At 47.0% G+C, this 27,211-nt stretch overlaps 1 protein-coding gene across 8 annotated transcripts in view; it reads right to left on the reverse strand.

The window, feature by feature from the left end:
• DCDC2C (doublecortin domain containing 2C) overlaps nt 1-27,211 on the reverse strand; it is a 147,974-nt gene that overhangs the window by 61,507 nt on the left and 59,256 nt on the right. For 6 of the 8 annotated variants that reach the window (XR_004733850.3, XR_008476500.2, XM_035273313.3 and 3 more), the window contains 3 exons: nt 26,183-26,246; nt 11,962-12,088; nt 9,100-9,200 (listed from right to left, as the gene is read on the reverse strand). Coding sequence is in view for 4 of the 8 variants with exons in the window: in XM_035273313.3 (XP_035129204.2) it covers nt 9,100-9,200; nt 11,962-12,088; nt 26,183-26,246 (292 nt within the window). In the remaining 4 variants the exon portion in view is untranslated. Of the gene's footprint in view, nt 1-2,263; nt 2,332-9,099; nt 9,201-11,961; nt 12,089-26,182; nt 26,247-27,211 lie in introns of all 8 variants that reach the window. The other 2 variants (XR_013526221.1, XR_013526220.1) reach the window with 1 other exon arrangement.

Consider the following 27,211-nt stretch of genomic DNA (forward strand, 5'->3'; position numbering starts at 1 on the left):
ATTTTATCAACTACTTATGTTGAACTCCTTTAAAAGGTCAGAGAGCACGTGAAATAGTGCAACCTTCTAGACCACTGCTATGGGTAGAGCCGGGGAAGTCACTGCAGTTTCTCCAAATACACAATAGCATCCGCTCTGCATTTTTGCCTTTGGCTTCACCAGCAAAATGCCAACCTGCTTGGTAGAACTGCTGGGGAAACATCTTTCTTATAAGGAGCGGTAAGTTCGCTCCAGAGGGTCTGGTCATCAGGTGCTTTTGTAATTCTCAGGGCACCGTGAGGACCCTGCCCAGGGCCCTCTGCTCTCCGGTCAGCAGGTGCCCTCCACAGCCTGCCTGACCTCACCCCTCACACAGCAGTGGGTTCTCGCTCGCCATGGTTATTCCTAGTTTTCATGGCACGCTGGCAGAAGACAAGAATCTGTCCCAATCTGTGTCCTGGAGCCTCTCTCTGCTACTGGGGAAAAGCAGGTGGTTTGGTGGCCAAAGAAAAGACTCTCCAGGACCAAGTTCCTTCATATTTCTGTAGCTGTCAGGACAGGCTGATGAGGCTGCAGTAACAAGCGAACCAGGTATACATGCTGCATGCTGCCACAGCTGGCCGGGGGTGTCCTGGCCCCACAGTCACTCAGGAAACCCACCGACGGAGGCCCGGACGCCTCCTGATTGCAAAGGAAGAGAAGATGCGGTGTGGGAAATCACACGCTAGCTCTTCATGCCCCTGCCTGGGACCACTCACCTGTCACCAGGGAAGGAAGGTGGCATGGCCACCCTGAGTCGAAGTGGGTAGAGAGGTGCACTCTCACCGCGTGACAGAGCAAAAGAACTGTTGTTGGTAATGAGCCATAAAGATCCAACGGCTCCTGCCAGCTGACCTTGAATGTGCAAGGACAGACTTCCACAGCGAGGCAAACATGTAGGTATGTCTTCAGTGTGGCCAGTCCCATCGGCCCAGACCTCAAACCTTCTGAAAATTCAGACCAAGCCCATATGAGCACTATCCTCCTATAGCTCATGTAGAAAAGCAGTGGCAATAAATAAAACTCTATGGGGAGTGCTCAAACCATGTAAAAAATAAGCTTTTCATGCACACGAATGTTCATTGCAGCATTGTTTATAATAGCAAAGACCTGGAACCAACCCACATGCCCATCAATGATAGACTGGACAGGGAAAATGTGGCACATATACACCATGGAGTACTATGCAGCCATCAAAAACGATGTGTTCATGTCCTTTGTAGGGACATGGATGAAGCTGGAGAACATCATTCTCAGCAAACTGACACAAGAACAGAAAATGAAATACCGCATGTTCTCACTCATAGGTGGGTATTGAACAATGAGAACACATGGACACAAGGAGGGGAGCACTACACACTGGGGTCTATTGGGGGGAATAGGGGAGGGACAGCGAGGGGGGAGCTGGGGAGGGATAGCCTGGGGAGAAATGCCAGAAATAGGTGAGGGGGAGGAAGGCAGCACATCACACTGCCATGTGTGTACCTATGCAACAATCTTGCATGTTCTTCACATGTACCCCAAAACCTAAAATGTAATAAAAAATAAGCTTTTCTAGAACATGTTATTTTAAGAATCAATATAATGTCAATCAAAAACATGTTATTTTAAAGAATAATCAATATAAATTCAATCAAAAACGTTATTTTAAAGAATAATCTATGTGATGTCAATCACTGATTCATCCATTTATTCAGCAAGGATACAGAGGAGACCCGCCGTACTGAATCCCACAGTGCCAGAAGACACAAGTGATTGTGAGTGCTAAGGAACATGGCCCTCGAGAAGGTGAGAGTCTTTGAGGGAAGACAGATATCAATTAAACAGCCACACAAACAAAACAGCTGTGACAGGCGCTGCAAGGAGAGGTCCATGGAACAGAAGGAGAATACAGTAGTATTTAACAAGTACGGGAGACCGTTTAATAGTAATTGACTGTTAAGGTAAGTCTGAAGGATGAAACCATGTAAACATACAAAAACAGAGGGAAAAACTATGCCTGGCGCATGGAACAGCCTGTGCCGTGTTGCAGGGAGAAGCGCTGAGCTTCAGAGTTGCTGGGGTCAGTGCATGCAAAGCAGGAGTGACAGCAGTGATCTACCCAGGAGAGGAAGCTAGGGGGGACCAGAGCGATGGTAACACAGGCAGAGAGGGGTGCAGAGATTCCAGACACGTTTAGGAGGTAAAAGTGACAGAGTCCAAGATCTGAAAACGGAAGGGTTGGAGAGGTCAGTCTCAGGAATACCTCTTTTCTCTGTCGTCTTGCTGAGTGGATCCGGGTGTCATTCACACATGGAGACAGGACAAGAAGGCCTGAGGACAGGGGAAGGAGACTGTGAGTTGCACTGTCCCTCTGCTGAGCTTCAGTGTCTTAGGACATCACGAGGGATGTTAATTCGGCAGAGGTGCATATGTTCCTGGAGGTCACAGACACTGACGCATGGCGATACACAATTTTATATCATAGAGAGGACGTCCAGAGTGAGAGGGAAAGACGCCCCAGCCCTCATCCTTGCTGAACACCAGCATCTGATGGCCAGCGAGATGATCAGAAGCCTGAGAGAAGGAGGACAACGAGTGGCCGGAGATAAAGGAAGTCAGGAGTCTTCTTGGACAAGATGCTCTTGCCGAAGGAAGAGAACATTAAAAGAGAGTGGCCAGGAGTGCCAATGGGTGGGAAGGTCCCGCGTGACGAGAACTGAGGAATGTGCTGGGTTTGGGGGCATGGAGCAGAAAAGCTGTTTTGTGCCACTACAGATAGAAGAAGAGGGGAGAAAATGGAGAAAGTGAGGAGGCACCACTCCCACAGTTCAGCTCCATGCAAGAGGGGAGAGAGACGCGCTCCAGGAGGACTCAGACCAAGGGAAAGTCGTTTTTATTCATAACAAGAGTGCTTTCAGCGTGCTCACATGCCAGCCAGAAGGACTTGGGCATGGGAGAAGCTGAAGACACCAAGGAGAGAAAGAGAAATATTAAGCCGCTGATGACACGCAGTTCCTGAGAGGCTCTGAGTGGGACGGGGTCCAGCATCTGGGAGGAGGGGAGAGATGCGTAGGAAAGGAAGGACCTCTCCTTCTACAATGAAGAAGGGGCAGATGGTACAGATTAAACATCCTGTACAGACACTGACAGCTGCCTGGCTCACAGCCACCCTCACCTTGTTCCTCACTTAAAAAAAAAATTCAGCCAGGCGCAGTGGCTTAAGCCTGTCATCCCAGCACTTTGGGAGGCAGAGGCAGGTGGATCACCTGAGGTCAGGAGTTCAAGACCAGCCTGACTAACATGGTGAAACCCCATCTCTACCAATTACAAAAAATTAGCTGGCCGTGATGGCGCATGCCTACAATCCCAGCTACTTGGGAGGCTGAGACAGGAGAATCGCTTGAACCCGGGAGGCAGATGCAACAAGCTGAGATTGCACCACTGTACTCCAGTCTGGGCAACAAGAGCAAAACTCCATCTCAAAAAAAAAAAAAAAAAAAAAATCCAGGAGCGCCTGGTGTCCTTTCCAGACACGAGAGGTAAAGGTTGATTCCTGTAAACCACCAGAGGTCAATCGCCTCTCCCTGGCTAGGGACAAGATAGGCATAGACACACAGTAACTTTCAGAGTGGTCCCTGGGGAAGCCTTTCCTCCCTGTTTAAACGGTGTGGTCTCTCTACTGTCCCCAGATTTCACACGTCTCAGTGTGCTAGCAGAGACTGCCACCTTGAGACCATGAGGAGACAACCCCAAGGCCAAAGGTGAAGGCATGGAGGGAGGCGGTGGAAGAACGGGGTGTCCAGCTACTCCCCGAGGCTCAAGGGACCAACCCCAGAGCCTCTCCCACACAGAAGGCTGAGTCCTTCTGTTCCGTGGCCTGACAAATGTTCCTGATTGTCAAGCCACTTCTTTTCAAGTTTCCCATTCTTTTAGCCAAAACACCTGTACAACTACAATAGCTAATTACACTTTTAATTTATTCATTAAAGCCAGTGCCCCAAGGACCCAGGTGGCCTCCATCTGAGTTACTCTACACATGTAAAAGTACCAAAGCCTTAAAGCTTCATTAGCTTTTTTCTAATTAGACGGTGCACAGATTATCCAAGTTTAGATTGACCTTCTCCTAATTAGTCCCAAGCATTTTGGTTTCGCTTTGGTTGGTGACTTATTCTTCTCTCGTTTTCCAGAGGGAAATGCATCACGCCCCGGGAGGCACGGTGCAGGGGGCACTGCCCTAGTTGCTATTTGAGAATCCAAGGAAAGATACTCTCCTTTTGAACTGACTCTTTGAGACTCTCTAAAAATAACCAAATTTTAGAAGAGTAGAAATGGACCCAATCTTTTGTGATTCCAGTCAAACCCTGCTTCTCACACCTCAGCTGGAGACCTGGGGTTCACACAGCCTACTTGCCACCTGGGGAATGATGAAGCCAACTGCTCTGCTAACGTGGAATTGGCCATGTTCACAGTAAATTCTAGACGATTTCCCCAAGAAAGGAATCGCAGGTGAGTGTCCTGGGCTCAGCAGGGCTTCCGATTATACACATTTCCCCACCTTCTTAAAGTAGTTACAAAAATAAATACAATCTTATCACTGGCAGAAGACTGCTTTTGTAAAAATGTAGTACTTAAATCAGAATTTCAACATTCATGTTTTAACACCTGGGTGCCATTTTTGGCATGGATTGTAACAGCAAAAACATGTTCCTTAACATTGGGGTAGCATGACTTGAGAAGTCAGTGTAAAACTTCACCGTGCTCTGAGATTGAAAGCTTATCAGGCAGCAGGCACAGAGGTCATGCCCCTCCCTCCACCTCCAAACCCCTCCGCTGACGGAAATGGTGGGGGAGGGGTAGATGCCAAGGGGATACACTACCTGCTGTATAACCAAAGAGAAACAAAAGTTTGAAAATAAATTATAATTTCTTAACAATAAAAACTCAAGAAAGGAGGGAATGCATCCTAGGAGGGGAAAAAAAGTGTCATTAAAGATGGGTGATTATCCAAGCCACACCACCAGTGAATCACCTCTCTCTGACAGCTGGCCACGCCCCAGAGCTTCCACCCAAAAACCCCCTCCCTCTTGCTCCCATTCCAGCTCCTATTCACAACCACTTAGTTCAGGACAAATGAGTTTCCGTGACTCTGAAGCTTCCCCACTTTATGACCCAGGTAACTGAGATCACTGGATTGACACAAGGTACCACCTCCCTAACGCAGAACCCCAATCTTGATTCTGTCATGAGCCACAGATGGGCATTCACAGAATTCTGTGAGGGTCTCCGTGTCAAGTCTGTGCTACAAGATGAGTTTTCCAAACAGCCAGGAGCCCCGGGACGCCGGGGTGAACCTCCCAATACCTGCAGGTAAGCCACAGGCTCTGCAGAAATCCCTGTCTCGGTTGATAGATACTCGAGTAACCGAAGCTGGAGGACAGAAAGTGACTGGTTTGATTAAAAGTATGTGTTTCTCTGGGAGTAAATAAATAAAACAAACAATTGAAGGCCGGACAAGAAAAATGAGAACATTCTAGAAATGCAAGTACAGGTCAAAATGCACAACGAACAGTCATCTTGCACTGTCAGGAAGACTAACACCCAACAGCCCAGCGACTTGGCTTCCCAGCTGAGCCTCTGACCCTCCCTGCCCACACTCAGTGAGGCCAGGCTCCACTCGATGCTCCCTGCACAGCTATGAGATGCTCCAGAAATGAGTTACAAGTGCCGGGAGAAGTTCCTAGACACTGGAATAAAGGACAGGTGACCGGAAAGGGGGCAGCGGAGTCAAAGTCTTACTTATCATCACAAATCATAAAGTTGATATGAGGCCCCTCCCTCTGCAGGGGCCAAAGACGGGCCACATCCTTCATGTATCCAAACCTGACAATGAGAGTTTAGTAACCGATACCGAAGTTGCTACAGGAAAACTGAATCGTCCTCCCACATTGAGGTTCTCTCCAGGGACGCTCGGATGCTGTGCACTTAGTGTCAATGACCACGAAGCTACGGCCTGGAATTTAGAGGACTCTGCATTCTTGAGGTTCTCTTCTTCAATCTAGAAGCCTTGACTGCAAATTCACACATGTACTAGTCGGGATGTTACATTTGGTAATTTTTTTGTTTGTTTTTTTGACATGGAGTTTCGCTCTTGTTACCAGGATGGAGTGCAATGGCGCGATCTCAGCTCACCGCAACCTCCGCCTCCAGGGTTCAGGTAATTCTCCTGCCTCACCCTCCTGAGTAGCTGGGATTACAGGCACGCGCCACCATGTCCAGCTAATTTTTTTATATTTTTAGTAGAGACGGGATTTCACCATGTTGACCAGGATGATCTCGATCTCTTGATCTCGTGATCCACCCGCCTCGGCCTCCCAAAGTGCTGGGATTACAGGCTTGAGCCACCACGCCCGGCTACATTTGGTAATATTTTATCTTTATAGTACCACTACACAGGAGAAAGCATAACACTGCAAACACAGGACACACAGAGTGTCAGGCGCTCAGGCCGACCCACAAAGTTAAAACCAATTACTCAAAAACAAGAGACAGTATTCCAGGTTACGAAAGAAGTCAGCACCATAAAGGCATATTATCAGGGACAAACTGTCCTTCATTAATGGCCTGGAAAGTTCTGACGGCACAGATACATGCACCTTCCCTGTGTCCATGGGGATGCCAATCACCCTGACTCAGAGCCAAGAGCCTGCCCAGTGTGCAGCGTAGGGCCAGAGTGGGGCCAGGAAGCCAGGCAGCCACCCTCATGCACAGTTGTCCAGGCAGGGACAGCTTGGACGCGGCCACCCACCCAGGCCATGACTGCCCCAGGAATAGAGGCTCTGCAGGAACCATATCCCATGTTCCTGCTCCACAGGAGGGAAGAAGGTCCTTGGACAACAGCACACAGATGGGGCCTAAACTGTGTGTCACGAGAGTCCCAGCAAGAAAAGGTTCATGGGGAAATAATTAGGATTCACCAAAAGCTCATATACAATTTTTGACTCTAGGATTTCTCTGAAACAATTACTACAGTAACGTGCACCATGATTCCCCCAAGGAGAGAGATGAGAGGGGCGCTTCCCATGTGTGCGTTTCCACAGGGACCTTCTTCAAAGATGCAGAATGCAGTTTGGGCAACACCGCTGTGTCTGCACAGCCTGAGCTTCATGCTTTGCCTCCGTTGATCGAGCACATGGGATTTTCTCTTATCAATTTCTGTCAGATTTCATAAACCTTTCTGGAACATCTGCTGCATGTCAGGACCTGATGAGTGGGAGGTAAGATGAGTCATCATCCCCCACCAAGGTGTGCTGTGCAGGAAAGGTCCCCCCAGCGCTCAGCTATCCCCAGCATCCCAGCTGACAGTAGCTCTTTCTGCTCCCGTTCTGACACATGCCACGCACGGAAGATGCGGAGGGAGGACGGGTGACCCAGCTCACTCTCAGGAGGTCTTCATGTCCACAGACACCATCGTGACTGAAAGCCTATTTCTGTGTCACTCAAAGCCACAGAACTTGACAGTGAGAAAGTTCCATTCACTGAGACTTCGCCCTGCCTGGTATGGAGAATTGCTACACAGAAGACTCTTTCTAGAAGCCCCTCCTTCTCCACGGCTGGTGGGTGGAGTGTCCCAGGGACCTGCGGGCCCTCTCATGTCACATGATTGTGGGGTAACCGAATTCACTCCACGGCCTCAAACACAATGGAAATCAAACTCGCCGGCAAGCAGAACTTAGGAGCATGTTTATTACCCGCGAGCACTTATGACAGCAGTACTTGCCACCCTAGGACTCTGCCTGTGCTGAAAACTTGTGTTGGACACACTCAGTCTACAACCCAGAGAGCCACAGCAATGTCCTAGTGACAAGGGTACATTTGGCATACAGCAGCGTAAATGTCCTACTTTCCTCATCCCTAGAAAACTCTTAGCGGGCAATACTTAATATTTTCACTGTTAGTTTGGCTTTTCAAAGAAAATCAAATATTTTAGTCACTTTTGTCATGTCGAGGAAAAGAGAAAATAATCTCACAAGGAATTTAGAAAATACGACAGGACTCACAGGAAAGGTACCCAAAATGCCAGAAGCTGAAGCGGAAAGCTAGAATATCGAGATGAGGTCCATGACACTTTTCAAATGTGTCCCCAAGAATAAGAAATACAGCAGAAGTTAAAAAGCAAAGTGCCAAAGGTGAGAGCAATCCCCCCGGAGAGAGGAGTGGGAAAGGTCGCTGTATACCCGGAGTCGCTGCTTTATGCTTTCAGGAGCAGGGGTGGAGCCCCATCTATTTCAGAGGAATAAAAATGGAGCTCTAATGCTAGTATTTACCTTTTAGAAAATACACATTCTTCACTCAAAAACTAAGAATTGGAAATGTGCTTGTTTTGCCTTCAGGTGGGTGGTGAAGACAAAGCCGAGCGTCTTGGGAGATCATCGAGCACAATCTGCCATCTGCCCGAGTACGGGAGACTCACCCAGGTGCACAGCTGGGCTGGAACCCCGGCCTGACCGCACCCCTTCTCAGAACCCTGCTCCCCCCTCCTCCCTGCGGCCAGGAGGAGGGAACGGTGCCCCAGCGTCCACCACGCACCAGCGCTGGCCACACACGCAGGCCACACACAGACCTGCACCGAGACAGCATCCCCATCTGTGGATAAGGAAACAGAGGCTCGAGGCTTCATACCCATGCCATCGGATCACACTGTTTCTTCCATTATTCAATCATCACTCCACAAAAACTACTAAGCCCCCTCCATGCCAGGTACAGGACCCAGTGGTGAGCGAGGCAGCCAGCCCCTTTCCTTACGGAGTTAGTAGCTTAGTGAGGGAGAGACACAGCATCAAATAATGGTGAAGCCAAATTTGCAGTCACACACAGTGAAGTGTTAAAAGGAGTCTCTCCAGCAGAACCTGTCGGGGAGGTGGGCACACAGGAGAATGCTTGACACCAGATCTGAGATGAGCAGTCTGTAACTAGGAGGAGTGCAGAACATTCTAGAGTCCAGAGAGAATTTGCAGGGAGAGGGTTAAGGATGCTGCTGAGGCAGGCAAGAGCTGACGGAAGGGAGTGAAGACCCCAAGGACCTCGGCCCGCGACACCCACCTGGTCCACAGGCACCTCCAGCTGCACGTTGCCATCTTCTTTGACCTCCAGTGCTCCCTGGGTTTCCTGGCTAGGAGTTGGTGCTTTATACACATCACCTTCTGGGGAAAAATCACACAAACTTTCCAAACCCATGGAGAAACTGAAGTCCATGCACATTTCCGACCCAAACCCAAGTTACAAAGCCGACATCCTGGAGCTTCCTGCGTTGTCAGGCAGGCCACCTGGCCAGGGGTCCCAGACCCTGTCTACCTCACCCCGTTTCCCTCTCGCCCTTCCTGTTTGCATCTGCTGAGGTACTCAGCATGATGGCCTCAATTTTAGCCCCATCTGCTTTTGTCTCTGTCTCCGTGAAGGCCCTAGACCCTGAAAGTCATGGGATTACTGTGGCCACCTGCCACCGTAGTCAGTCCACGAGATGAAATACAGGGAAGATCTCTGTCCAACAAGCCTGTGTCCAGTTAATTCAGTTAGAAATAAATACATGCAAAGTAACCCCACTGGACAGCAAAGTAATAGGATAAATTTTAAGAAAATGCAACTTTGGATGGGTGCAGTGGCTCACGCCTGAAATCCCAACACTTTGGGAGGTGGAGGTGGGTGGATCACCTGAGGTCAGGAGTTCAAGACCAGCCTGGCCAACATGGTGAAACCCCATCTCTATTAAAAATACAAAAACTAGCCAGACATGGTGGCAGGAGCCTGTAATCCCAGCTACTCAGGAGGCTGAGGCAGAAGAACTGCTTGAACCCATGAAGTAATGAAGTAGAGGTTGCAACGAGCCAAGATCGCACCACTGTACTGCAGCCTGGGGGACAAGAGTGAAATTCTGTCTGAAAGCAAGAGAGACAGAGAGAGAGAGAGAGAGAGAGAGAGAGAAAGAGAGAGAGAGAGAGAGACAGAGAGAGAGAGAGAGAGAGAGAGACAGAGAGAGACAGAGAGAGAGAGAAGGAGGAGGGGAAGAGGAGGAGGAGGAGGAGGAGGAGGAGGAGGAGAGGAGGAGGTGGGGAAGAGGAGGAGAAGGAGAAACTCTAATGCAGACCTATTCATTTCTCAGCCATGAGTCCTGGGCCTACCTCACCCCTCACCTGCTCCATTCTCGCCCTTCTCCCCCTTCCCAGCCCTCAGCCCCAGGAGAACTGACCCTAGAGTCCTGAACTGAGCCAGAGGAGCCCCTACTCTTGCAGGTGACACAATGGAAGGTGAGAGGGGGGCAGGGAAGTGACATTCATTGGGAACCCACTGTGTCCCAGGCATTCAATATTTAAAGCTCATGGACATCCCCAAACTTATTATGCCTATGGTCAATAAGGAATTGGCCCACAGTTACATGCTCTGTGAGGGCCACAGCTGGGATCTACAGCCACATCCTAGCACCAGGCTGCCTCCCAGATGGAAGGCCTGTGTGCCAGGCAGCCCCCACTGCTTGGGTGGGATGTACATTGCCAAGGAAGAGATTTTATACACAGTAATCAAATTTTCTATTACTTTTGATATACAGTAATATGCTAAGTGGAGTGGGTTCAGCAGGCTTTGGTCTAAGAGCCGCCTGTCCAATCTCCTGCCTACATGTTGACACACCTGCTTCGTACCTCATCACCCCATAACCCTAACTGTACATGTATGAGCACGTAGGCCACTCTCCCACCTATGTACTCATGCAGCTGCCTCGCCTCCCCATAGCTCGGGCATTCGTCGTGGAGTGGAAAGGGCCAGGAGGGGAAGGGAACCAGGGAAGCTTTAGGGGATATCCAGATCTATAGCTGAGAGGTAGACAGAGGAGACAGAGACGGAGCTAAGAGATCATCAGGGTGCAAAATGGAGAAAACCTGAGAGGTGTTAGAAGGTAACAGAAGCCAAAGCGGGCTGAGTGCGATGGCTCACACCTATCATCCCAGCGTTTTGGGAAGCTGAGGCAGGCAGATCACTTGAGATCAGGAGTTCAAGACCAGCCTGGGCAACATGGCAAAACCCTGTCTCTATTAAAAATACAAAAAAAATAGCTGGGTGTGGTGGCAGGTGCCTGTAGTCCCAGATACTTGGGAGGTTGAGGCACAAAAATCACTTGAACCTGGGAGCTGGAGGTCACAGTGAGCTGAGATCATGCCACTGCACCCCAGTCTGGGCAACAGAACAAGATACCGTCTCAAAATAAATGAAAAGAAGAAGCCAAGCTGGGAGGAAGGGTGTTTAGGAAAAACTACTTCCAAAGATGTTCAGCAGCTGCAGAGACGCGCAGGAAAGCCTCTCCCCCCACCCTCTTCCTCCTCCATAACCAGCCACACGACTCACAGTCTCTTACTAAGTATCCTACACACGCATAAATGAGACAGGGCCTGAAAGTGCCTACTCAGAGCTGGGCACCCAGCAAGAGCTCAGTAAGAGTTAGTAATGGCAGCAGAGTGCTAACAAATAGACCGAAGAGCACTTTCAAAATTGCCTCATTTGAAAAACCAGCTCTAAGATCCATCTTTTAAGTATCTCCTATACTCAAAAAGTACAGCTAAACAATCTAGGTGGCTTCTATCTTCATATTTCTCCCAAAAGATAGATTTGTGTGTGGCTTTCTATGTCGTCAGTCCTCCGGGGGAAGATCCTCAGTCCTGATGGAAACTGATTTGAAACCCTGTATTTATCTTGGAGGCCCCTGCTTAGAGAATCCCATTGCCTTCAGCAGTGAAATTTTGTTTTTCTGCTCTGCCCACAACTGACCTACCTACAAGCTGAACATTTTATTAATAAAGCAGATAGTTACAAGTCAAACTATATTTCTGGAGTATGAAATTTTTCTGAAAAGAAAATCCCACATTCTTCGGCTGGTAACATTTCGAATTGCCTACAGTAGAACAAATTGCAAGTCACCTGCGCCCCTTTCGACTGAAGGTTCTATCAATGTTCTCTTCTTTTCTTCCTTGGCATGATAAACGGAATCCTGTGTTTTAGGGGGTATGCCATCATATTTAGGAGGTACTTCTCCTTTGGAATCCACCTACAGGACAAATGAAGAAGAGAAAGTCCATTAGGAAGAGTGGGATACAAGGAGTCCAGCAGGCTCTCTCTGTGGTCGGGAAGACACAGCCTCCTCCGAGAAAGAGCAGGAGGAAACGAGCAAGAAGCCTCACTTCAAACACAGCCTCGTCTACTCTGTCACTTGCATTCCCCGCTGAAAAGCAGCAAACATAATTCTCTCCCTGCTTCCCAGGACCTTGGCAGGCCGAGATTAATCCACTTCCTAACTGTAGGGGCCTTCCTAAAACCTGACCAAAGAAGGGCTTGCTTTAGGGAACAAGCACACCAAAGAGGCGCCTCTGGTTTTTTGGAGACACTCTTTAAAGCCGAATGGAAACTGCTGCTCAATGAGCACCACAAAGTCGTTTCTACTGGAGCCTCTGAGCAGGATGAGAGGAGGTGATGAAAATGAGCCACGTGGCAGTTTCCTTTGGGGTTGCAGTAAAGGAGAACTCTCGTGTTTTTTAATCTGCGAACAATAACAACAAAGCACAACTAGAACACAAAGTGAGATGGTATGCAGATACCTGCTCCTCAGATGAGGATGTGGTCACACCCTGATGAACGCGTCCAAGGTGAAAGTGTCTGCAGCGGAAGATGCGTTTAATACACATAGCCGACTGCACACCACGGTGCAGCCCCACCTTAAACCCGCTGGGAACATTTACATTGGCCTGGAGGCGGCAAAGCTCATCTGGCATCGCCGTCCACTGCAGAGGGCACGGGGCTGACAGGGAGCTGTGGCCGTCACTGCCCGGTGTTTCAAGAGCGTAGCCTACGGCTTTCTACTGAATGCACCATCACACAGTCAAAAATCCTAAGTTGAACTAAGTCAGGACGGCCTGCGATTCCCTTAGCACCATTCCAATTCCATCCCGTGAACTATCTTTATAATACTAACTGTCTCTTTTAGGTTTTTTTTTTTTTATCTTTTCTCAAGTACTTGGAAGTGAATGGAGGCTGAAGTATATAAACAGGTGTTTCTCCCGAGCTCTATGTCACTTAAGAAATAAACTAAAAACACCTTCTTCGTGCCATTACTATATTGCATGTGATGCAAACTACCAGGTTTTTTATCTTTGTGGAAATTAAGATATGAAAATAGCCCTCCAACTTTGTACATGCGACCACACAAAATGTTTCTACCTATTTTAAGGGGTTTTCCTATGAGTTGAAATTAAGTTCTTAAGTAGAAGAAACGAGATCTTAGCAGGTCATGGAAACGGAAAATGGTATATGGTGCCTGTACTTTGGCTAGGGATTGGAATTCTGAAAGTCTAGTTGATTCTTTTTAGCTTCCCTGAACTCTGGTTGTTAAGACACATTTTCCATATCTTTGGCCTCTAAGACAGACACCCTGTGCGTGTGGGCATGTGTGTGTGTGTGCGTGTGTGTGTGTGTGCGTGTGTGTGTGTGCGTGTGTGTGTGCGTGTGTGTCCTCTTATCTCTGGAATAGTACTCAAAGAACAATGACAAGCATACATGACCCACCCTGGTAATGAGGGCACAGAAGCAGTTGTGACACAGAACACACGACAAACAAGAACAGCCCAGTGTGACCCACTCCCACCACCCTGGGCACTGCAATGAGACACAAACGCGGGACCCCACCCTGATCTGGAAAGTCACCTGGAACAAAAGCAACTTTGGATGCTGCAGGATGACTGGGCGAACAGGGGGCACCTTGTCATTACACCTATTTATTTCTCACCTCATACCTATCCAAGCACACACAGGAAACGTGAGTTTTTGCAAATACCTCATTTCCGTGAAATCAGGGGCAGCCTCCTGTGAAGTCTTGGCTCAACAGTCCCTCTGCCCTGTCACTCCCAAGAGGGGTGCCCGGTCACTTCCCTTGCCCTTCACACTCTACCCACAGCAGCATATGTAATCCATAGACAATTGATTGATGATGTTTATTGTGTTTTTCTTTCACCAGCAGAAGGTTAGAAGCCACCCAAGGGCAAGGATGTTGGGGTTTTTTCTCCATTAATGAATTCCCAGAGCCTAGAACCATGCCTGGCACATCACAGATGCCCAGTAAATATCTGTTAACTGAACAGGTGAATAATGCCAGCACACCTGATGACGTCCCACCATTCAAACCCCAAAGGAGGTAGCCACAGCCTTGAGAGGACATCCAAACTCCTGAGCCTTGCACAGTGGCTTTCATGCTCCAAGACCCACCTGCCTTCCTAGTTCAAGCATCCTTTCCTTAACCACACCTGTGCCCCCACAGCTCCCTTCCACCTGGAAATTCCCTTCCTCACCTTCTTATGATGGCTTATCCTCCAAACCCCAGCTCAAGCCCCGGTCTCTTTGGAGTGTTCCTGTGACACCTGGACATAGCTAACCACAGTGCTAAACAGAATCAGCTCTCAATATGTGCATGTGTTCAATTAAGCAAACATAACAGTTGCTCAGTAAATCTCTGCTGATTTAACGAATTTGAGCAGGAGGATGGAAAGAAAGTAGGGAAAGGAGTTGAAAATCTGACATTCTTCAGACAAGAAATGGCAAGGCATTGACAGAGACAGATTCTGCAGGCCAGTATCTATATTAAATACATATTTTTTCCAAACTGTTTGGGAGAAGGTGCCTTACATCATGCACCTTTGCCTCTTAGTACTTAATACTGAAGACGGGTGATCTATTTAACACTTCAGGGGTGGTTCCTGACAATGGAAACATCATCCCTTACATGATCACAGACAATTACCAAATTCAGGATATTCAACTGATGTAGTGTTTTCATCTATTCTACCATCCATATTTCAATTTTGTATTTGCTCCAAAATGTGCTTTATAGCATGTTTCACTCAAGAAAAGATCTGTTCAGGATTCAAATCACATTTAGATGCCAGGCCTCCTAAATCTCCTTTCACCTAGAAGAGCTCCTCAGACTTTGTCTCTTATGATCTTGGCATCTTTGAAGAATATAGGCCTGTCTTGCATTGTTTAATAGAAAGATCTAGAGTTGGCTAAGTGTTAGTCCATTTTCATACGGCTATGGAGAAATACCAGCGACTGGGTAATTTATGACGAAAAAGAGATTTCATGAACTCACATTTCCACATGTCTGGGGAGGCCTCACAATCATGGTGGAAGGTAAAGGAGGAGCAAAGGCACATCTTACATGGCGGCAGGCAAAGGTAAAGGAGGAGCAAAGGCACATCTTACATGGTGGCAGGCAAAGGTAAAGGAGGAGCAAAGGCACATCTTACATGGCGGCAGGCAAGAGAGTGTGTGTAAGAGAACTGTCCTTTAGACAACCATCAGATCTCATGAGACCTACTCACTATCACAAGCATAGCATAGGAAAAACCCATCCCCATGATTCACTTACCTCCCACCAGGCCCCTCCCAAGACATGTGGGGATTATGGAAGCTAAACTCAAGATGAGATTTGGGTGGGGACACAGCCAAACCATATTGGGCTGTGTCTGCTGTTTCTGCATGATTAGATGACAGTGACACATCCCTCACTGGAGGCCCTCTCAGGTATCACATCTTGGACTCAGGATGTCTGTCTGCCCTTCACTGGTGACATGGACCATGCATTCAGAGCACGAAGCAATACCACTGTCCTTTCCATCTAATGCCATCAGTAGGACATGCAAATATGCTCTTCCCTCCCCCACTTCCCCACCCTAAACTTTGGCCCAAGCCTGAGTCAGTCCTAGTCAACCTTCAGAATATAAAGCTTGTTGATGAATCTCACTTAAGTGGAAGATCTTGACTTCTGAAACAGCCCAAATTATAATATAAGTTGAAAAACTCACTAAAAGCAACAAAATTTTAATTCCATGGAAAAGGGAAAATAGCATCTAACCCCCAAACACTACATGAGGACCTTACAAACTGAATCACACACAATCCTAGTATTACACTTACTTTTCTTAATTTTGCTCAACTTAAACTCTCTGTCTTTTAAACATGAAGTCTCAAAGCAGTTCACAGTACTTGGGTCAGAGGAGAGCAGAGACTATATCTTCCTAGTTGCATATAACAGAGGTAAGTAACAATAACTGAAGTCGATACCTCCTCTGGTAACATTACAATTATAATTTAGTCTGTTCTTGTAAACTATCATGCTAATAGACTAAACATTTGCAAAGGTTGTAATAAAGCAGGATTCAGATTTTCTTCCATTTTTCTTGTATCTGAGCAGTAGCATCCTCAACGGTCACTGAGCAGCTCTGGTGGGTGAATTCATTCATTCCCCCAGTAATCACCTACTGAGTGTCTACAAGTATCCAGCTGGAAATACATAACTAAAGGGCACAGTTCTGCCCTGGAGAGCACAGCAGAGAGAAATGCACAGGTAACACCAAGTGTGAGTGCCTCACTTGGTTTTGTGTCCAGCCCAAAAGAGAAGAGTCCATTCTAAAGGGTGGGCTGTGAAAAAAGGTGGAATGTGACCAAAAATGGATTTACAGAGAAAATGGTGCTTAGAGTCAGACAATGGGAATAGTCAATGGTGGGACATATATTCCAGGGAGAGCAAAGAAAACTGGTAAGAGCAGAAGCCTGTGAGACTAGAGACCCTGTGCAGCATGGTGGGACTAGAGCCACCCTGGCGGGTTCTCTTGCATTGGTGACACGGAACTGAACAAGAACACAAAACCCTGGGTGTGAGCCAGGGTCGAGGGCAAGGAGCCTTCAGTTATGGCACTAATTAAATCTCCCTTTTAGAAAAATCCATGACCATTCTAGGTGCCTGGCCAGCAGCGGGCACTCCTGAGCTGGGTGACATCCCAAGCCCCCTCACCAGTGCTGGGTTTCAGCGTGCCATGTCATCTCTGTGGTCTCAGGTCGCTCTTAGGTGCAATAGAATGGGGACAGTGCCTGCCTCCTGGGGTTGTGCTGGGGACCACAACACTTGAGACAGGGAGGGATCTCTGAGCCAGGCTGGCAGCTGGCCAGTGCTCATCCAAACGCCAGAATGAACCTCTGTGAGTGAGTGGAGGGGGTAAGACTTAACTCCGGACACACAAGCAGCAGTTGGGCATCAATGGTTGTCCAGGGTAGGGTTGTAAAGGGGCTCTCTCAGGCGAATGAGTGGGCAGCATACAGACATATCCCAAGCACTCAAGGTCCATATCCCCCAAATAAGTCCAAACTCCTGCCACCCTCCCCCAGTACTCAGGCCTTCGCCCACCCCAGCCTGCATCCCTAACCCCATCCCAGGAAGCCTCACACAGGCTTGCTGTTCCCCAGCTTGTCAGCTCCCCAAAAGCCCTCCTCTCTCCAGAACATCTGCCTCCTCTCAGCCACCTAGAGAACTCTCCTATACATTCTCCAAGACCCAACTCAAAGGTCGTCTTGTTCCCACACTGATACAGTTTGGATGTTTGTCCCCACCCAAATCTCATGTTGAATTGTGATCCCCATCCTTGCAGGTGGGGCCTGGTGGGAGGGTTTGGGTCACTCGGGTGGATCTCTGATGGCCTGTTGTTGTCCTCACGGCAGTGAGCGAGTTCTCACGAGATCAAGTTAGGTGTGTGGTTCCACCCCCCAACCCCCACTGCCTCTCTTGCTCCTATTTTTGGCATGTGACAGGCCTACTTCTCTTTCACCTTCTGCCATGACTGGAAGCTCCCTGGGGCCTCCCCGGAAGCTAAGTAGATGCTACTGTCAACCTTCCTGCAGAACCGTGAGCCAATTAAATCTCTTCTTTATAAATTCCCCAGTCTCAGGTATTTCTTTATAGCAGTGCAGGAATGAATGAATACACACAGCTTCCTTCCCCCAATATCCCCTTTCCACGACCACATGCCTTGCGGTTTTCCACTTAAACAACTGTTTCTCCTTCCAGCCTGCAAGTATCCAAGGACAGGAGCAGGACTACGTGCTGAGTACTTGGGACAAAGTGCATGGCACTCCAGATGCCTTTTAGTTGTCAGAGGAATGTGGATCTATAGCAGCACTTGGTAAAAAAGTTGATCCAGCAAGAAAACACAGATCAAGCAAGAATCCACAGCTTCCACAAGGAAGAGCCCACAGCTTCCACAAGGAAGAGCCCACAGCTTCCACAAGCAAGAATCCACAGCTTCCACAAGGAAGAGCCCACAGCTTCCATAAGGAAGAGCCCACAGCTTCCACAAGGAAGAGCCCACAGCTTCCACAAGGAAGAGCCCACAGCTTCCACAAGCAAGAATCCACAGCTTCCATAAGGAAGAGCCCACAGCTTCCACAAGGAAGAGCCCACGGCTTCCACAAGGAAGAGCCCACGGCTTCCACAAGGAAGAGTCCACAGCTTCCACAAGGAAGAGCCCACGGCTTCCACAAGCAAGAGCCCACAGCTTCCACAAGGAAGAGCCCACGGCTTCCACAAGCAAGAGCCCACGGCTTCCACAAGGAAGAGTCCACAGCTTCCACAAGGAAGCACAGATGAACCTCATGCCTTACACCCACATTTCTCTCTGACTCAAGTCTCGAGCCCCTCTGAAATGAACGTGAGCTCTATTTACAAAGGTGACAGGTACTGCTTCTCAATTTCATTCATCTTTCTTCCTACTAAAAATGTTTTCAGAAAATGAACCAGAGGCATGTTGGTTTTATTTCTCTGCAGTGCTTTAAAAACTATTATTTTTCTGCAGAGCCTATTTCAATTAATCTAGCTTTATTTTAATGCTATTGTAAGAGATTGTCTAGCTCAGGCACACAAAAGGCAGCCTCCCAGGGTAACTTGGGATGAGTCAGACAGTTTGCCTAACTGAAGGACAGTAACAACCTATTTCAGAGTTAGTCCATCCACAAATAGGGAATGAAAAATGCCGACAGCAAAAGGTTCCCACGCGAATGTCCCAGCTCCATCCCAAGTGGGTCAAGGACCTCTACCAATGAACCAGCCCTGCTTTGAACATTTATTAAACTGGAAGATTTGTAAACACTGCACCTGGCTGTTGCATCTTCAGGCTGCTAAAAGATGACAACAATTGTGGCCTTGACTGTTGTGAGATATTGCTCCAGCCTTGTCATAGCCTGAAAATGTCAATTCCAAAGCATTCATTTCACAGTGAACTTTACTGTTCAGACCAGGTTATTAAAGTGTGGGTCTCCGTGTGGTACCACACATGCCACTGCAACTGTTTTCACACACACACACACGTGCGCGCGCGCACACACACGCACACACCACTTAAATGTATATGCTTTATCTCCTTTTCATTACTGTCCACTACCAACACTCGCACTCCATGCCCAAAAGACAAGTATTTAATATTAATGTTCTGATTGCAGATGTGATATCAATACAATGCTTATTAACTATTTACTGATTTCTCACAGATGCCTGCACCATAAAACATTCATTTTAATGTGTGAATGCAATTTTAAACATTCATTAAATCAGCATTTCTTCTTTGGAAGGTAATAGCTATTAAAATCACAGTAAATGCAGTTCCTGTCAGACTGAATGCTATATAATAAAATGAGGAGCTTCAAGCTCCAGTTAATTGTGCCAGACAGGACACCAGCAGACTCATAATGACAGATTTTCCAGTGCTCAAGTATTTGAATCAAGCAGTAAGTGAATGAACCAACAGAATCATGCAGGCTATTTTCAAAGTACATTTCAGATGCGCTAATAAGTAAAACCTCACTCATGATTTTTTTTGCCATTTTCTTGGGAAATGGGCTTTTTTAAAATTTTCGACTTTAAGTTCTGGGATGCATGTGCTGAATATGCAGAAGCACCGATGCCTTTGACTCACAGTCAGAAAGTGGCTCAGAAGAGTCAGACTCTGGATGTAACATCTTGGGGGTATTCAGGTGATTTGTTTCTGTTATATTCTCATTTTTCTTAAAGTGCAAGCATGCTATTTCATAAAAATGGGTGTCTAAATAGTTCTAGAAGGGCTTTTTCAGTAAGTAGAAAATAGAACTTCTAGGAAATTAAAGTACACCTAAGCAACTTCTCACACAAATGTACAACACTCAACATAGGTATACATGTGCCATGGTGGTCTGCTGCACCTATCAACTCATCACCTCGGTTCTAAGCCCTGCGTGCATTAGGTATTTGTCCTAATGCTCTCCCTCCCCTTTCCCTCCACCCACCAACAGGCCCCAGTGTGTGATGTTCCCCTCCCTCTGTACATGTGTTCTCATTGTTCAAATGCCACTTACAAGTGAAAATGTGTGGTGTTTGGTTTTCTGTTCCTGTGTTAGTTTGCTGAGAATCATCATCCATGTCCCTGCAAAGGATGTGAACTCATTCTTTTTTATGGCTGCATAGTACTCCATGGTGTACATGTGCCACATTTTCTTTATCCAGTCTATCACTGATGGGCATTTCCATTGGTTGCAAGTCTTTGCTATTATAAATAGTGCTGCAATAAACATATGTGTGCACCTGTATAGGTGTCTTTATAGTAGAATTATTTATAATCCTTTGGTTATATACCCAGTAATGGTATATACTAAATAACGGGATTGCTGGGTCAAATGGTAGGGAAAGGGGCATTTTTAACAGTGCAAATTCAAGTTATTTTGCTGAATTAAGACAAAAGTCTTCTTTTATTCAATATGGAAAAAGAACTAAGAGGCAAAGAGCTGTGCCCTCACATCTTTCCAAAATTCTGGACCATGTACCTTCAACAGCTTAAATTAGAACTTCATGGGCTTTGAAGGAAGTCTGATGACAGAGATCCAGAAAATGTAAAATAGGAGGGAAGAGAGGAGGAAGTCAGCTTTCCCTGAGACCCACAGAGGGGAGATCCACTCCACTCAAGCCACGCAAATGTTAGGTACAGCTGGGATTCCAAGTGCATAGGTCAGAGTCCAGACGCCTGCTCTTAAAACTCTACAGCTGTGCCTTGATGGCAGCAGTTAGTTTACTAAGGAAAAACGTCATCACACACAGATGTCAGTCACTTCATAGACAATCAGTTAGATGTGAAGGAGGCCCATCCTTCCATTCCAGAGAACCCACAATGATAATCCCAATCACAGAAACAGATATGTCCTCTGCTGGACATGCAAGGAATTCTGCTTGACATCAAAAACACTTTTATGCATGAATATCATCTCTCACGCCTCCCACCACTCTCATGTAATAAATGTACTCCTCTAGAGCTAAGCAACTTCTCACACAAATGCGCAACCCCGAGTCCTGCTTCGTCCTCCTGCAGACCTGATCCCGGCTCCTGAATGCGCCATCCTCCCGCCATCCCTGGAATTCCGAAGTCAGCCTTGACTTCTCCCACTTCCTTCACAGTGATCTCGAGGTGCCACATTACTCTGCTATTCTCCCTCTCACATCTTTGAGGCAGGATTCCATGAATCATACTGCAAACACATAGCTATTTTACACGCCACTAAGAAAGAAAGGACATGCTATTTAAAGCATGTCTCTGTGCTTTAATTTCCTAGAAGTTCTGTTTTCTACTTACTGAAAAAGCCCTTCTAGAACCATTTAGACACCCATTTTTAGGACATGGCATGCTTGCACTTTAAGAAAAATGAGAATATAACAGAAACAAATCACCTGAATACCCCCAAGATGTTACATCCAGAGTCTGACTCTTCTAAGCCACTTTTTGACTGCAAGTCAAAGGCATCAGCACTTCTGCACGTAGCATGGGAAGGCTGCCCCAGCATCGTCTCTGAAGAGCCTCCAAGTCGCTGGCATCTGATCTGCACATTCTGGCACTGGTCCTTTATGCCCTGCAGAGTGGGAGGCAATCCTTTTGCACCACTCAGGAATAAAACGTACCCAAATGTGGTTGGTCACTTGCTGGCCACATAGCCCTCCCCTCTCAGGCTACACACAGCTCGCCTGTGCTCCTCTGCTGAGGGAGAGCCTATTTCTCCACTTCCTGAAATCTGAGCTAGTTTGCGGCATCCCGCTGGAAGATGAGATGCCACATGGAAGGGAACGTAAATGCTCAAGAACCAGCACTAACTGCCAGACGTGTTGGTGAGACCAGCTTGAACAACCCAATCCAGCCAATCTTCCACTGAACACAGCCTCAGAAGCAACCAAGGTGAAACCAGCCCAAGACCTGTACAGCCAAGTCACAGAACTTAGAGAAACCATAAACCCTTGCTGCCTGAAGCCCCTGGTTTGGGGGTGGCTCGTTATACCACGTAGATCACTGATGCTGGCAGCTCTGCCTTTGTGTGTCTACCTCCCTGTCTCAGGTCCTACACAAGAGCTGGTTGCCACTCCGCAGGAATAGATGAATTGAGGAAGAATATACCCAATCAATAGCAAATTTGCATCTTGATGTTCTACTTTTAGGCCTTTCTGTGTATATAATAACTTTTTTGTTTAAATTCTGCCATAGCAAAATCATTTTGAGAACATTTTACACAGCAGTTGAACTCAACATGTACAGAATCAATCCCGCCCCCAACTCAATTGAAGACACAGTCAGATGAGCAACCAGCACCTGCAACATGGCTGCCAACAGGAGTCCTGAGACACTGTCAACATCAGCTGCACCTGTTCCAGGGATGCCAGGATGTGGGAACGTGCCCTCCATAGAATCCATGATGCACAGCACCTCCCAAGTCCCACTGCTCTGCTCCACCTGTCACCTCACTGGGAATGTCACAGTTGCTCAGGACCAGCCCCTCCCTGTGCATTTTGCTCCCTTTTCGGTCCATACAATTTATTCCATCAGTAGCAGTGAATATCAAGTAGATATGGTTTACTGCACTCCCTTGCTCAAACCTGGGTCCCCGCAGATAAAAACATCTTCCTGGGGAGCCCAGCTCCCCTGACCCCCTACCTGCCCACTCTCACAGTGCTTTCCCACCATGGGTATCAGGTGTTTCTTTCTGACTCCATTGGGCATGTCAATGGGGAGACATAGGCAGATGTAGAAGTTAAACAGTTTATAGGAGAAGCATCACTGATCTGTTGGAATTGTGGAGGTGGGGAGGTGTTGGTGCTGGTGGAATCTGGGTTGATTTAATTACTGGGATTTAATTTACTGAGCAGGAGGGCTCAATGAGGTCCGCTAGGGTTACTGTCACGCTTATTGACACTCTGACTTCTCCAATCGTGGAAATTTATGCTTCCCTCGTCTTCGTGTCTCTCATGCTGGCAGGGTGTGCTTAGCATGCTGCCAACAACTCACCACAGCCTCTGGACGACCAGGGGAATCAACAAGTGCCCCGTTCAGGCCAGATATCCTGGGGGTCACAGGTTCCAGGTCATGTTTGTGATTTGTTCATTGAAGGGTCAAGAAAGACTTTCTGCTTTGTATTCTAGGTACTTTTTTTTAAGCTTACAAATTCAAAAGAAAATCCAGCATCCAATTTTAGGGAAAGCTGATACTTTGATTGGCTGATGTTATGAGAGTGTCCATACCACCAAGGGTCCCAACAGCCTGGCATATTTCACAAGGCAGTATCTTAATGCATGATCACTCCTGTAATTTTTTTTTATTTTGTACCTTCTTTTCCAAAAAGATGCTGTGGCAGTTCACATAGAAAACAGGTAAAAGAGGTTTAGCAGGTTAGAAATGGAAAGCCTGGGACAAGCAAGTAAAGAAACAAACACATTTATCATAAATGGCTAAGTTGCTGCAACTCATCATAAATTCAAGCCTCGGAGAAGCCCTGTGTGTGGAATTATTTTCATTCTTAGAAACACACCCGCTCTTCAAGTGAAGCCAAAACATATTAATACTGAGTTCTAAGATAATACATCTTTACAGATGTAGACCTTTATACAAGGGACAATGAATATAGCAAGGCACATCATTTTTGTATTCTCAATGACCATCATTCATTCATCCATTCAACAAACACCTAATACTCAAATACATTTCCTAGAAAAAGAAAATTCAAATAAATAAGGCGATCATTTGACTCAAGAAGCTACAAAAAATAATGAGTCAATTCAGAAGAAAAGCCCTGGCAGGAAAAGTCAGACGAGGACAACGTGAGAAAGAAGTCAGACAGGCTCACCTCACTCAGGAGCAGACATGCAAAAATCTCCAATAAAGCTTAGCAAAATGTATTCAGAAAAACGTTTTTTTAAACATAAGGTTTAATCAGTGAGTGAAGGTGGATAAGGACTGTGGTTGTGAACTCGGCGTGAAGACTCAGGTCAGCAGTGTCATTACCTCCAGCAGCAGCAAGCTGCGTAAGTGCAAGTGCAGGGGAAGGGTGGGGGGGCTCACCCCGGGCTAGACGCTTGCCAGATGCACACGGTGGCTCACGGGTGAGAAAGTCAAAGCTATTTGCGGGAGGGTGATTAAAATGGCAATCATGAAACCTGAGCTGCAACAGCAGAAAAGCAAAGCCCAGGGCTGTTAGTTACTGGAAAAAACAGACCAGGACAATGTGGACACTCAAAACCAGTGTGCCACAGTAGGGAGGGCATTCAAGCCTGTGAGCCAGCAGACAGACACTGGCAAGGGTATGCGTTCAACAGCTTTGTCGAATAAATATTAATGTCAGTTGAACCACTAAAAGACAGTTTGGGTAGGATGGTCAGGGATATATGAGGATCACATAAACATGTTAGGAGGACTGGTCAGCCCCTCTAGGATCCAGCTTCTGCACACCTTTCTAATCCTGTACCCTCAGACCTCCTTGCCATTATTCCTCATGCTTTCTGCTGCAACTTCAAATTCTGTGTTGATTAGGAAACACACACACACACACATGCATCCATACACATAGGTACACATGCAGACACACATATGTATCCATGCACACAAATGTATTCATATGCACACCCATGTATGCCTCTATACACAAACATATGCCTCTGTACACATGCCTATGCATTCATACTCACACATGCATGTGCATACATACACACATGCACACATATGCATCCACACATGCATAATGCATGCATGCACATATGCATCCATACACACACCTCCAAATATACACATGCATTTATACACCAATACACATGCATGCATACACACATGCATACACACATATGCATCCATATATACACATCATATGCACACATATGCATTCATACACATTCACACATGGATGTACATCTGTACATGTACTCATGTGCACACATGCACACAGATGCCTCCATACACACATGCATTCATACATATACATGCATGCCTCCATACACACTTATGTATTTATATACATATAAACATCCTGACAAACACATGCACCCATACACACATGCATATACATATATGCATCTATACACATGTGCACCTATACACACATATGTATTCATATGCACACACATGCATCCATACATACATACATCCATGTACACACATTCATCCACTCACACATGTATTCATGTGCATATACACATGCATCCATGTACACACATATGCATCCATTCACACATGTACTCATATGCACACACATACATTCATGCACACACATGCATCCACTCATACATGGATTCATATGCACATACATGCATCCATGTACATGTGCATCCACTCACACACATATATATACAAACACACATGCATCCATGTACACACATGCATCCACTCACAGATGTATTCATATGCACACACACACATCCATGTACACATATGCATCCATTCACATATGTATGCATATGCACACACACATCCATGCATACACATGAATCCATATATGCATACACTCACACACATGTATTCATATTCACACACACATATGCATCCATACATGCATGCCTCCATGCACATGTATTTATACACACACATAAACCCATACATACACATATGTATTCATACACACATGCGCATGCAGTGAGCGGCTTCTTACTGTCACATCTGCCTGGAATGTCCTCCTCCCACCCTTCGCCAGAGCCCACTGCCACTTATGCTGAGCTTGAATCCATTACTCTCCTGTCTGTCTCATAAGAGTTCGGATGTATTTTTGCCTTCACACCTACTAGGTTGCATTACAAACACCTGTGTGCAGCTCTCAGCTCCAGGCTCTGCGCTCCAAGCATAAACTTCCTCTCCTATTACACCACTCTCAGGAGTGCACCTGCTTTTTCTTTATAAGCCTGGTACTAATGCTGGCCCAGGAAGCTCTGTTTATAGCTCAGGCCCTCGCCTTGCACTGTGCCCTTGTTAATGCCAGTAGGCGCCAGAATCAGGAACAAGTTACTTACTTGTTTTAAAACGTTATTTACTTTCTTCTTTCTCTGTAGGTGTTTTTCAACATTCGCATATATTCTGCAAGACAAAAGATATTCAACTTGAAATGTAACTCCCTGCGGAGTTATCGCTATAAAATGTAGGCTGCCTGGTCTTCAGGAGGGGAGTGACCATGAGGAGGAGCAAGCTGTCCACAGAGGACATGGCTCATGGCAACAATGATTTCCCAGCCCCAGGAACAGAAAGCGGCCCAGGAATCTGCTCGATTTCCTTCCTGGAGGTCAGATGGCCCATCCTCCTCCTACCACAGCACAGATCCCCTGCCCACCCGCCGCCTTCACAAGTGCAGGCATCCCATTTCTAGTTCCTCTTTAGTGAGGATTTCTCCAATAGCTGCTATTCAGATGTGGAAATGCTTCTACCCCAGGATTCTCTGCAAAAGAGCACCTCCTTGGTCTATTCTGTGTAAGCCACATGAGCTTCAGTCTCTGAACGATTGCACGCAGCCTCCTGTTGACCCTAAGCTCAACAACTTCAGCAAAGGAAAAAGATTTAAGCCACTGAGACCCGGTCAGGGCTCCCCAATGAACAGATGATGGCAAAAAGCAAAACACATTGCAAGGTGGGAAACACGTGGGGGGCAGGTAGAAAGAACGACTCAACTCCACAGCCCCGAGGTGCTCCTCCTCACTGTGCTATCAGGATTATTAGCACGAATTAAGTCAATAAAGTCAAGAAACAGCCACGTGTGCCAGGCACACAGGTGGGACTCCAACCCAGCCATCTGCCTGGATACCAAACTCTGTGGGGTTGTCCTCAGTAGACAGGACAAAGGGAACCTTTCCTGCCTTGAAGTACAAATCCTAGCAGCACGTGAAGCAGCATGGGAGGAGGCCATCCCGGACGCTGCACCCTCAACGGAGGTTCAAGCTCTCCAAATGCAGAAGGCACTCGTGCCACAAAACCTCAGGTGTAGAGGAAGGCTGGCCACCTGCATGGCGTGCAAACCATCTGTCCTGCTCCACAATGAGAGGAAAAATGAC

This window comes from Callithrix jacchus, chromosome 14 (assembly GCF_049354715.1).
Source record: "Callithrix jacchus isolate 240 chromosome 14, calJac240_pri, whole genome shotgun sequence".
Classification (NCBI taxonomy): domain Eukaryota; kingdom Metazoa; phylum Chordata; class Mammalia; order Primates; family Cebidae; genus Callithrix; species Callithrix jacchus.